This window comes from Gekko japonicus, unplaced genomic scaffold, assembly GCF_001447785.1.
Source record: "Gekko japonicus isolate JY-2015 unplaced genomic scaffold, Gekko_japonicus_V1.1 scaffold12, whole genome shotgun sequence".
Lineage (NCBI taxonomy): Eukaryota > Metazoa > Chordata > Lepidosauria > Squamata > Gekkonidae > Gekko > Gekko japonicus.
Window position 1 is genome coordinate 1926040 of NW_015161947.1, and position 11486 is coordinate 1937525.

The window sequence follows — 11486 nt, forward strand, 5'->3', positions numbered from 1 at the left end:
ATAAAATGCAAGTCTGTGGTCAGGCAGGCAAAAAGGGAACATGAGGAGCATATAGCAAAAAACGTAAAAACCAACAATAAAACTTTTTTCAAATACATTAGAAGCAGGAAACCAGCCAGGGAGGCAGTGGGGCCCTTGGATGACCAAGGGGTTTGTGACGGAAATGGAAAACTGGGACCAGCAGAAAGTAAACACAGAACACTGCTGAGTCACATGACTGAGTGAGGAGGGAGGCATTTAGCTTGGAACCCTCAGTGATTGGCATTTAACGGACCAAACAGTCAGTTTGGAATTGGCAGTTGGGAAGAAGCAGTTAGGGGAGAGTTGATCAGGGGAGTTAACAGAGAGCGGTCAACTACTGAGGAGCTCTGTGGAGGAAGCAGATCTCTGTAGCTCTGTGGAAACAGCCTGTTCACAGTTTGAGCAGAGAACTGTGGCTGAGGACCTGTTGCCCCGAGTCTCTCTAAAGTGAAAGAGGAAGGTGCACAGAGTGGGAACAGTAAAACACAAACACCAGATACATTCTTCCAGAAGGAACTGGAGGTGGTTTAGAAAGGGCTAAAGAACAGTCTGGCAGGAGTCTGGAAAGCTGGTCTGGTGACCAGGGAGACTCAGAGAGACCTGTTAGTAAAAGCCAAAGGAAAACCACAAAGCAGTTGCTGGAGAGTGGCAGTAGAAGCGTGTTTAATGAACTGATGAACACCTATGTACGAACTGAAAGTAATAAACATACAGCCTAAGTGAACGTAAAGGCAAGAACTAAAGTCTAAAAGGAAACAAAATATCCTTTGTATATATATTCCATCCCCCTGTTGTGTTTTCTGTAAATAAAGCCTGTGCTGGTTTGAAGTTAACAAGCTGTAGTGCCTAACTCTTTAATAAGTAAAACAAATACCCCAAAGAGACTTCTGTAGATTTGTGTAAGGGACTGGTCAGGAAAAACAAAATCTAACGCTGACTAGGTCCTGACACGCAGACCCTCACAGAACTGGGAGTTTAAAGGGGGTTCGTGTCATAGCGACCCTATGAAGTAGTCAAACCTAGATGATGAAAGACAGTGGGGAGATCCTTCTTTACACAGTAGATTCAGGATGGACTCAAAGGAAATTCTTCTTTACAGAGGGAGTGATTAAAATGTGGAATTTGCTGCCATATGAACTTCAGTTTTATCTGACTGAATTTTATCCCCCCCCCCATGTGCAATTCAACTAATTACCAATTTCAGACCTTTATTCAGATTGCCCACAGCCTCACTTGGATTGGATAAAAAGGACAATTATCAACATACTAGTGACACTTTACTCCCCTGAATGACCCTCTCATTGATAACATACACATTAAACAGCACAAGAGACAAGACAGAACCCAAAGGAATCCTACATCACAAAGGGGAAGAACTACAGGGGAAAACAGCAAACATAGAAAGAAGGAGACGTACTCAGAATTTATAATGGCTTAGTAAAACTGCAGAATGAGAATACAAGTTATTCATTAAATAGAACCATGTGGTCAAATAAGTTTTTACAAAAATCACTAAAGCCTTCCTGCCTTTTCTCTTGATACAAGGTCTTAATAAAACAAAGCCCATAAAATCTGGACTAGCAAAAATTGAAAGTAATACTACTAACAATTCAGAAGAGATGGCATTTACCTCTATTACTCTGAAATGTATTAATCCCACAAGCGTTACAGCATAGGGTTTATTTGGCAATTCTTTCTCCGCGTTTATGCCAAAAACTCCAAGAAAGTAAATGTGTAAAATAAAAAGATAGGCTGTTGTTTAAAAAACTTTACACAAGTTCAACAAAGGCAGATCACAAACCTAAGCTGTAGTCAAGATTTTTCCAGACCTTACATTTGTATTACAAACAATAAATTTCATATTTGGCAGACTAGTCTATGCTGGCTAGCAACCAGTATTTCAAGATGTCATAAATAGAGCTGCCAAATGTGTACAGGTTAATTTAGCCGATACACACAAACATAATATGTTTGCCCAGAAGAGATGGATGTTGCTGAGTGGCCAGATGCCTAGATCTGCACCAACAGACTCAGGGAAGAGTTCGGAGAAAATAATTTTTATCATTTCTCATTCAATCTATTTGCACCAGTTACCCATTCATGGGTGATCTGGTGTCTTTGTCTGAGGTGCTGTTTATGTTGCAGGTTCAAGGTATTGCATTTTTCATTCCTTCTGCACGTAATGTTTTCCATTAACTGCTGTTGAGCTTGTCTGGGTGTGGTATACCCATTGCTTGAACTGCAGAAAGATTATGTTTACGGGCCCTCTTTTTTTAGTGAGCATGAGGAAAGGGCACCCTGCTACCTTTGGGATTTAAGTAACGCTTCCAGACAGGCCAGTGTTCACAAGAACTCTTTTTTACCCCCACCCCCCGAAATTGCAAGGAAGGCAGAGGCAGCGTCTCCGGCGACTCTTTGCAAGGAAGCGTCCCAACGCCAGAGCACTCTCTCCTTCGCAAACGCAAAGGGGCGGTGCCCTCTACCCGTTGCTGCCGCGCGTCCCTTTCACTTCGTGCCTGCCGATGTCTTTGGGCCCAGATCTCCTGTCTCCCCCTTCCTTTCTGGCTGCTTCCTTTTCCGCTTTGTCAAGCTAAGCCGCTTTCAGGCTGTAACGGGACAACTGTGGGACAAACAAACGCGAGAGAAGCAGGCCAGAGGAGGCCACACGCTCGCCTTATTTGCATACCCGTCGCCCTCTTTGGCATGCGCTCCAGATGTGTGCGATGCCCTTCTTCGCTCCAAGGGGGCGATGAAGCCCTGGCAAAGGAGGACAAAGGCTCCGGGTAAGTGCTCGAGGATCGGAGGGGGTGTGTCTCGCCGGGCTGTCTCCGAGCATTGTGAATGAGCGACGGAGCTGCAACCCTGACGATTATCCATTGTTTGACTACCGCTTTCTCTCACCATTTTGTCTTCCTCCTCTTTTCCCGTTTTTTCTTGCTGCTCTCGTAACTCGTGTGGTTTTGCTATCCAGATACTTACTAGACCTCCTGTTTCACTAGTACTGGGATTATTGATTCTAGATGGGCACGGACGTGAGTCTCTAGCAGGCAGCGAAATGAAACAAGAGGCCAGTCCTTCCAGAATTTATTTCAGCAAAAGCTTTCGTGAGTCGGAGCTCACTTCATCAGGTGCATGAACTGTACACATCCATTAGCCTGTGGCGTTTATATTTGCAATAGAAGGGGAGGGGTTGATGTCATAGAGGCCAGTTTAAAACAAGATCCAATCAAAAGCCTAATCCAATTGATTCTGTGTCTTCATCATGCATCTGATGAAATGCGCTCTGACACAGAAAAGCTTGTGCAGGAATAAACCTAGTAAATTTATAGTCTAAAAAAATGTTCTGCTGTAATGAATGTATTAATCTTTGGGTTGCCACAGACTGTGTATTTGTTTAACTGTAAGAGACTACTCTGAAACATTCAGGGGAGTACTTATGAAGGTAATAAGTGCCTAGATGAGGTTAGGAACCAGCATTGTTGGATACTTGCAGGCTCCAAGATTTATACGTTCTACAAACTATGCAAAACTGAATTACTCAGGAGGGCTTTTCTACACAGAGAGTAGGGTAGCACTGTACAAAATAATTCACAAAGGTACTTGGATAAATTATTAGGGACTGTGGTCCATATTACTGTGTATAGTTTGCTGTACTTTGGATCCTACTGTGTAATTTTGCATCACGTAGTGTGCCATATTAACAGTTTGCTTTGCTTCAGTTCTGTTTTTTAAATTTCTGGTCTGTTCTGCAACCCTAATTCCAATTGCATTGTTGACTGAATGTCCCATCTCGTTGATTGTATTAATTCAGTCTGTGTAATTCACCTTGAGTCCCAGTGAGAAAGGTGGACTATAAATTATACAAATAAATAAATAAACCTATAGCACAAGAAGCCACTCTTTGGGAACTTAAGAGCAGCTGCTGCCCAGGCAGTCTCCCATCTAGGCAATGATCCAAATGAGGTCTGCTTAAATTTAAGAATGGTCGTGTTGTGGACATCATGGATATATGAGTTGTCCCTGATGAGAATGAGCATGGTGTTTTCTTTGACATTATTTTCCTCCCTTTCTGTCTGTGTACTGTGTACAGTTCTGGTCACCACACCTTAAAAAGGATATTATAGCTTTGGGAAAAGTGCATAAAAGGGCAACTAGAATGATAAAAAGGGTTGGAACACTTTCCCTATGAAGAAAGGTTAAAGCGCTTGGGGCTCTTTAGCTTGGAGAAACAATGGCTGAGGGGTGACATGATTGAGGTTATAAGATTATGCATGGGATAGAGCAGGTACAGAAAGAGGTACTTTTCTCCCTTTCTCACAATACAAGAACTCGTGGGCACTCCATGAAATTGCTGAGCCATCGGGTTAGAACAGATAAAAGGAAGTACTTCTTCACCCAAAGAGTGATTAACACATGGAATTCACTGCCACAGGAGATGGTGGCGGCTACAAGCATGGACGGCTTCAAGAGGGAATTAGATAAGCATATGGAGCAGAGGTCCATCAGTGGCTATTAGCCACAAGGTATAGATGGGGACTCCGGGGCAAATGATGCTCTGTCTTCTTGGTGCTTGGTGGGGGGTCAATAGTGGGAGGGCTTCTAGTGTCCTGGCCCCACTGATGGACCTCCTGATATCACCTGGTATTTTTGGTCACTGTGTGATACAGAGTGTTGGACTGGATGGGCCATTGGCCTGATCCAACATTGGCTTCTCTTATGTTCTTATGTTCACCTGTTGAAAAACTGAGATTGAAATTCTCTATCTATACACAGTTTCTTTCTTGCCTACAAATTTTTGATCTAATTTTGGGAAATTGGATTAAATAAACAAATGGATGGGGTTCTTAAACTATGGTGAAATCAGAATCCCAGTTCAACTGGAGATTAAACCAAACCAGTTAAGACTTCTCATTGTGGATAAAATGAAGAGTTCCTAAACCAGAAAGTTTTCAATACTGGCTGCACATAGGTGAGGGGAAGGGGCAGGAAAATGTGTAAATCAAGGAATAAATCATTCTTTTTGCACAAACAAACTGGAGGGACATTTCATTGTAGTCAGTGCTGTAGAAGAGATATATAAAACTATGCAAGGATGGAAAAAGTAAACAGAGAATTTATCTTCCTGTCACATAGAGTAAAATTCAGTCACCCAATGAAGTTGATGAGCAATAGTTTCAGAACAACAACAAAAAAAGGAAGTACTTTACTCAGGGAGTAATTAAGTTGCCCATGGATGTAATCCACTAGTCCCCAGCCTTTCTGAGCCTGTGGGTACCTTTGAAACTCTGATACAGGGGTGGTGGAAGCAACTACAAAATGACGGCCGCAAGAGACCTACCGCAAAATGTAGGGGAGTGAAGTCATGCATAACTCTTAATAGTAACTCTTCAGCATTTCAGGCAGAAGCTCTGTTTAACAGGATGCCTTTTAAAATGAACACATTACTGTTTTCTTGCTTACACAGCTTACCTTCAGTCATGCACTGAATATCTTTGTGCTGTGCTGACAGCTGCTGTTGAAGCAACTTTTAAAACAACCAGATCTCCAATGGCCCAAATCAAAAGCCCTGCAGGACAAAAAAAACCCCACCTGGCCTCAGCTACTTTCCCAAAACACTTGGTGGATGCCAGGAGAGATGTTGGCATGCTTCATGGAGCTGACTGGTGCCATGTTGGGGACCCCTGATGTAGTGATACCACTAACAAATGTGGTTCTAGAAAGGGTTTAGACCAGGGGAGTCAAACACGCGGCCCGGGGACCAGATCAGGCCCGCAGTGGAACTGGCTGTCTTCTGTTTCTTCTTCCAGTTCTGTTGCTGCTGCATCGTCGTAGGTTTGCAGCTTACAGATACACACCTGAACAGCATACTCAAGATTGCAACAGCATAGACATTTTGATGCAGTAATTCAGAGTAAGAGGTGTCAGTTACCAGACACTGTTAAATAAACAAAATATTGCAAGAGTGCTAATGTTTTCAACATGTTTTTATTTTAAGTAAAAAAAAAAATCCTTTGTGTCCTTTATAAAGTGTATATTTCCGCTACCTGGCATTACATTTTATGACACACATGTCCTGGCCCAACAAGGTCTCATTTATGTCAGATCCAGCCCTCATAACAAATGAGTTCGACACCCCGGGTTTAGACAGATTAATAGAGAATAGGTCCATTAATGGCTACTTGCCATGGTGAAGTAAAGGGGACCCCCACATTCAGAGGCAGTACATTTCTGAATGCCTGTTTTAGTGGGCAACATCAGCTACCACTATGCCCTGTTTGTTGGCCCTCCAGGGCAACTAGTTTATTTATTTAGATACTTATAAGCATTTTTTTCTCCCCCTGAATGGGGACCCAAAGCTACTTTCAACATTCTTCTACAGCCAGTTTGGTGTAGTGGTTAAGTAGGCGGACTCTGATCTGGAAGAACTGGGCTTGATTCCCCACTCCTCCACTTGCACCTGGCTGGATGACCTTGGGCAAGCCGTAGTTCTGATAAGAGCTGTTCTTGAAAAGAAAGCAGTTTCTGTCAAGAGCTCTCTCAGCCCCACCTACCTCACAGGGTGTCTGTTGTGGGGAGGGGAAGGGAAAGGAGTTTGTAAGCCGCTCTGAGACACCTTTGGGTAGTGAAGGGTGGGGTATAAATCCAATCTCTTCTCTTCTTGCTTCCATTTTATCCACACAATGATCCTGTGGGTAGGGTTGCCAGCTCCAGGTTGGGAAATACCTGGAGATTTTGGGGGTGGAGCCTGTTGAGGGCAGGGTTTGGGTAGGGGAGGGACTTCAATGAGGTATAATGCCATTCCAAAGTAGCCATTTTCTCCAGATGAACGGATCTCTGTCACCTGGAGATCAGTTGTAATAGCGGGAGAACTCCAGCTACCACCTTGATGTTGGCAACCCTACCTGTGGATAGATTAGGATGGGAGTGAGTGACTAGCCCAAAAGTCATCCAGGAAGCTTCTTGGCAGCGTCAGAATTTGAACCTGGTTTCCTAGATCCTAATCCTGCATTCCAACCACTACACCATGCTGGTTCTGTTACAGTGGGTGGCCACTGTGTGAAGTTGAAAGCTAGACTATGGTCCCTGCCGCATGGCAGGAAAAACACCGGCCAAAGTGCAGCTAATTAGAGCCGCACCAAAATAGAGACGCCGCGGCAGGATCCCACGGATCCCCTGAGCCGCGGCGCCATTGCTCCCCTGCACGATCAGATGCCGGGGAGGAAGACGGTCGGGAGGGGGAGGCTGCCGAACTGCGCATGTCTGAGCATGCGCAGTTCGGCCAGGAGCCGGGGATGCGCCAGCGAAAGGACGCGCCGGCAATCCCACGGCCGGCCTTGATGCGGCCGTCCCAGAAGAACCACCTCGGTAGGTGGTTCATTTTTGCTCCGTGTTTTGGGCGGAAGGGCCGGATCGGGGACGGGTGCGCAACGCTTCCCAAATGTTGCGGTGGGATCGCACCCATTTGCTCCGCCCCCGATCCGTCCCTCTCCTGGCCCAAAACCTCTCGTGTGACCGGGGCCTAGATGGACTAAAGCTATTATATCCAGCAGGACACTGAAACATTTTGTGCGTTACTTAGGAGCTAGTTGTGTGAATGACCTCTGGGAATCACTCCAGGAGTCAGTAAAATAAGAGACCTCTCAGAAGCACAAAAAAAAAAGTTATATTAAATTTCAAAAAGCCAATGTGCTGTTCTTTCTAAAGGCACCATGGAATATTTCACCTTATTGTTCCCTTTCTTTCTCTCTTTCTCTCTCTCTCTCTCTATCTCTCTCTCTCTTTCAAATGTTTCTCATCTCACCCTTACCTAAAAGGACTCCTGAATTAGGAAAGCCAACATGAAAGGTGAAGAAACTCGGCAGCGGAGGAAGGAAGGCCGGTCTAGAAATGGAGAGCGGTCCAGGCACAAAGCAAAGGCCAAGAGTAAACACAAAGAAAGCAAACTTGGCACCCAGGGAACAGAGGATGGCCCTTTGCTCCTGCCTCCCAAACAGCCAGCTGAGGCAAAAGTGGCCATGGCAAAGCTTCAGGAGGAGTCTGCCCTTGTCATTGGCCTGCAGGTCCTCCTGCCTTACTTGCTGGCTGGCATAGGCATGGTCCTTGCGGGGATGGTCCTGGATCACGTTCAGGTAGGAAGAACAGAAAGTTGTGTGGTTTTGCTTCAAGTGTGTTCAGGTGTCACAGAACCAGGCGCTGCTAGCTTTCCCTTTCAGGCCTCCACAGGCTAAGCAGATGAACGACAAGACCTCGTCTTGGTTTGGCCAGCGACTTCCACCTTATCTCATTTAGATATAATAAGTCTAGCGTTGTCAGATCTGGGATGTAAAATTCCTGGAGGTTTTGGGGGTGGAGTCTGGGAAGGGTGGGGTTTGGGGAGGAGTGGAATTTGAGTGGGATATAATGTCATAGAGTCCACTACCCATTTCCTTCTGGGGGACTGATCTCTGTTGCTTGGAGATCAGTTGTAATCAGTGTTCCCTCTCAGCTGAGTCAGTGTGAGCTGACTCACAGTTTTTTAGCCTCCGGCTCACACGTTTTTGTTTTAGCTCGGGAAGAATGGCTCCAGAGCAAACTAATTTATGCAGTAGCCAAATAACTTGCTCACAATTCTAGTGCCAGTAGCTCACAAAGTAGAAATTTTTGTTCACAGGACTCTGCAGTTTAGAGGGAGCATTGGTTGTAATCCCAGGTGATTTCCAGCTACCATGTGGAACCCTAAGAACTCAGTGGTATCTACGTGATGTCGTTACATGTTATGTGTCATTCTGTATTTTTCCAGACTTTTTTTTTGCTCCTAGATTTTTCAATTAAAAACAAAACACTGGAATAGATTCCTTGTAATAGGTTACTTTTTCAGCATTATTGCAGTCCTTCCACCCTCACACACTGTTTGATTTATTCAGCCAGCAAGGTCATGCTGTCCCTTGTGTATCTGATAGTCTGACACTGAATGCCTTGTTTCATGTCCTAACAACTTTCAGTGAGCTGGTTCTGTTTCATACTGGCATGAATCTTGTGTTGCTCTTCAGGATTAAGGAGATTAGTTAGAAGGGCCCTCTAATCTAATGAAGAGAGATGAGGAAGGACATGCTATCTGTGCTTTTAAGAATCCTGTGTATGGTTACGTGCAGTAAGTGAAGGTAAAGGTTCCCGTGCTCGAAAGCCAGTTGAGTCCGACTCTAGGGTTGCGGTGCTCATCTCCGTTTCAAAGCCGAAGAGCCAGCGCTGTCCGAAGACGTTTCTGTGGTCATGTGGCTGGCATGACTAAACACCAAGGCGCACGGAACGCTGTTACCTTCCCACCGAAGTGGTACCTATTTATCTACTTGCAATTTCTTGCTTTCGAACTGCTAGGCTGGCAGGAGCTGGAACTAGAGACAGGAGCTCACTCCGTCATGCGGCAACTCGGGTCTCGAACTGCTGAACTACTGACCTTCCACAGCCTGCAGTTCAGCGTCTTAACCACTTGAGCCACCGCAGTTGCTGGAATTTGAATGTAGGCCTCTTTCAGACTATTAAGCCACAGACACTGAGTTAGGCCTGTGCTCTGAGTACCCAATATCTAACAGGTAGATGTATTAGATATTCAAAAGTGTATGAGAATTTTGGTATTGGTGTTATTTTTAGTTCTCACTTTGTTAACTTGGCTTGCAATCCATCACCCAGTCCTTTGTGTAAATGTCTCCTTTTATACATACACACACATAATGTATATGTGTGGGTGTGCCTATCGTTCTGGTGGAGTCTACTGCAGCCTGTAGAATTTAATGGATAGCTTCAATTTCAAGCATGGACAGCTTCAAGAGGGAATTAGATAAGCATATGGAGCAGAGGTCCATCAGTGGCTATTAGCCACAAGGTATAGATAGGAACTCTCAGTCTGGGGCAAGTGATGCTCTGTATTATTGGTGCTTGGAGGGCGGGCAACAGTGGGAGGGCTTCTAGTGTCCTGGTCCCACTGCTGGACCTCCCGATGGCACTGGTATTTTTGGCCACTGTGTGACAGAGTGTTGGACTAGATGGGCCATTGGCCTGATCCAACATTGGCTTCTCTTATGTTCTTATGTTTCAATAAATATCTGTCTGCAGCCTTTAAATTGTAGGGTTGCTGGGTCAGAGACATGTATCTTTTGCTTATGTTATAAAATGCCACATATCTTAATGCTGCAAGTGTAATGATAATGATGATTATGATTATGATGCCCACCTACCAGAGTGACAGCTATGCTGAATACTAGTTTGGCTGTATTTAGGTATCATAACAACTGCAGCTAGTTGTAATGTCGAAATGCAGATAATCTAACAAATCAGGGTTTGTTGGTTGGATTTCAAACTGGGGTTCGTAGCTGGCTTGTTAATTACAGTTTGTACCAGCTGAGATATGTTTGAATTCACTACTCACAATTTATTAAATAGCACTGTCCCTCAGAGTCTCCGGGCCACAGATGGCCTGCCTGCTGGGAGGCAGGAGAGAGGCAAGAGGTAAGTACACTGGGGTTGATAGACAAAATCGGTTTGTTTCTTGTGGCTGCATTCAGAAATGATGACTTACAAGGTTTGTTCATGATTTGTAAGTACACAGCATGTTGCTGTGCTTTCACATTCTCCTCATAATCCTCCTTTCCTCTCATAGGCAGAGTGTGATTGAAGACTTCCAAGTATGGGAGCTCTTGAATCAAGCTCCAGTTTGCTGTAATGTCAGAATACAGAATACAGGTGCTCAGCTGAATTGGCTCCCTTCCCACCATAAACCAGAATGCTAAACTGGGATTAAATTGAGGTTTCAGATCCTGGTTTGTGGAGGAAAAAATAACTTCCAGCTCATCCAGGCATCTGCATTCAAACCCCATGGCAAATTGGAGTTTGATTAAAGGAATCCTAAACCTGGAAGGCTTTGATCAATTGTTCTACACTTATGTCAGGAGGAGTGGGTATGTATGCATGTGAGTATGACAATCATCAGCATTTGTGCCTGTCACGGACAATCATCTGTTTGTTGTCTGATGCCTGAATCCAGACTTGGGTACACTAAACTCCTGTTGCACAAACTCCTGTTGAACTAACAAGGGTTTAGGTTGTGATGCCTCTCTGCAGTCTACTTGTTGTAACTGAGTCTGGAGTACTGTTGCTTTTAGAGGTGTGCAGATTCTGGCACAGAATTTTGCATCTTGAGAGTCTGTTTTTATTTCATCCTTTCTTTACAAGCAAGTTTCCAGCCATAATGGGTGTTTCCCACTTGAGGGCAGTCTCGTGTAGTTTCCCTCTTGCTGCATGGCTGCAAATACAGTGCAGCAGCAATAGGGCTTCTACACAGCAGGTTTCCCTATACTTTTTGTTCTCGGCTGTTTAATAGCATTATATCAATATAGGGATATTTATTATTATTATTATTATTATTATTATTATTATTATTATTATTATTATTATTATTAATTTTCAATTTGTCTCCCGCCTTGCCGGCACAC

The 11486-nt window shown here is 44.4% G+C and overlaps 1 protein-coding gene across 2 annotated transcripts in view; it reads left to right on the forward strand.

Moving 5' to 3' along the window:
• The window catches only part of SLC41A3 (solute carrier family 41 member 3), a 78720-nt gene that overhangs the window by 12774 nt on the left and 54460 nt on the right, over window positions 1-11486 (forward strand). The window contains exons 1-2 of one of the 2 annotated variants that reach the window (XM_015429366.1): window positions 2727-2804; window positions 7836-8150. In XM_015429366.1, coding sequence (XP_015284852.1) covers window positions 7860-8150 — 291 coding nt within the window. In that variant the 5' untranslated portion in view covers window positions 2727-2804; window positions 7836-7859. Of the gene's footprint in view, window positions 1-2726; window positions 2805-7835; window positions 8151-11486 lie in introns of those variants that run through there. The other variant, XM_015429365.1, reaches the window with a different exon arrangement.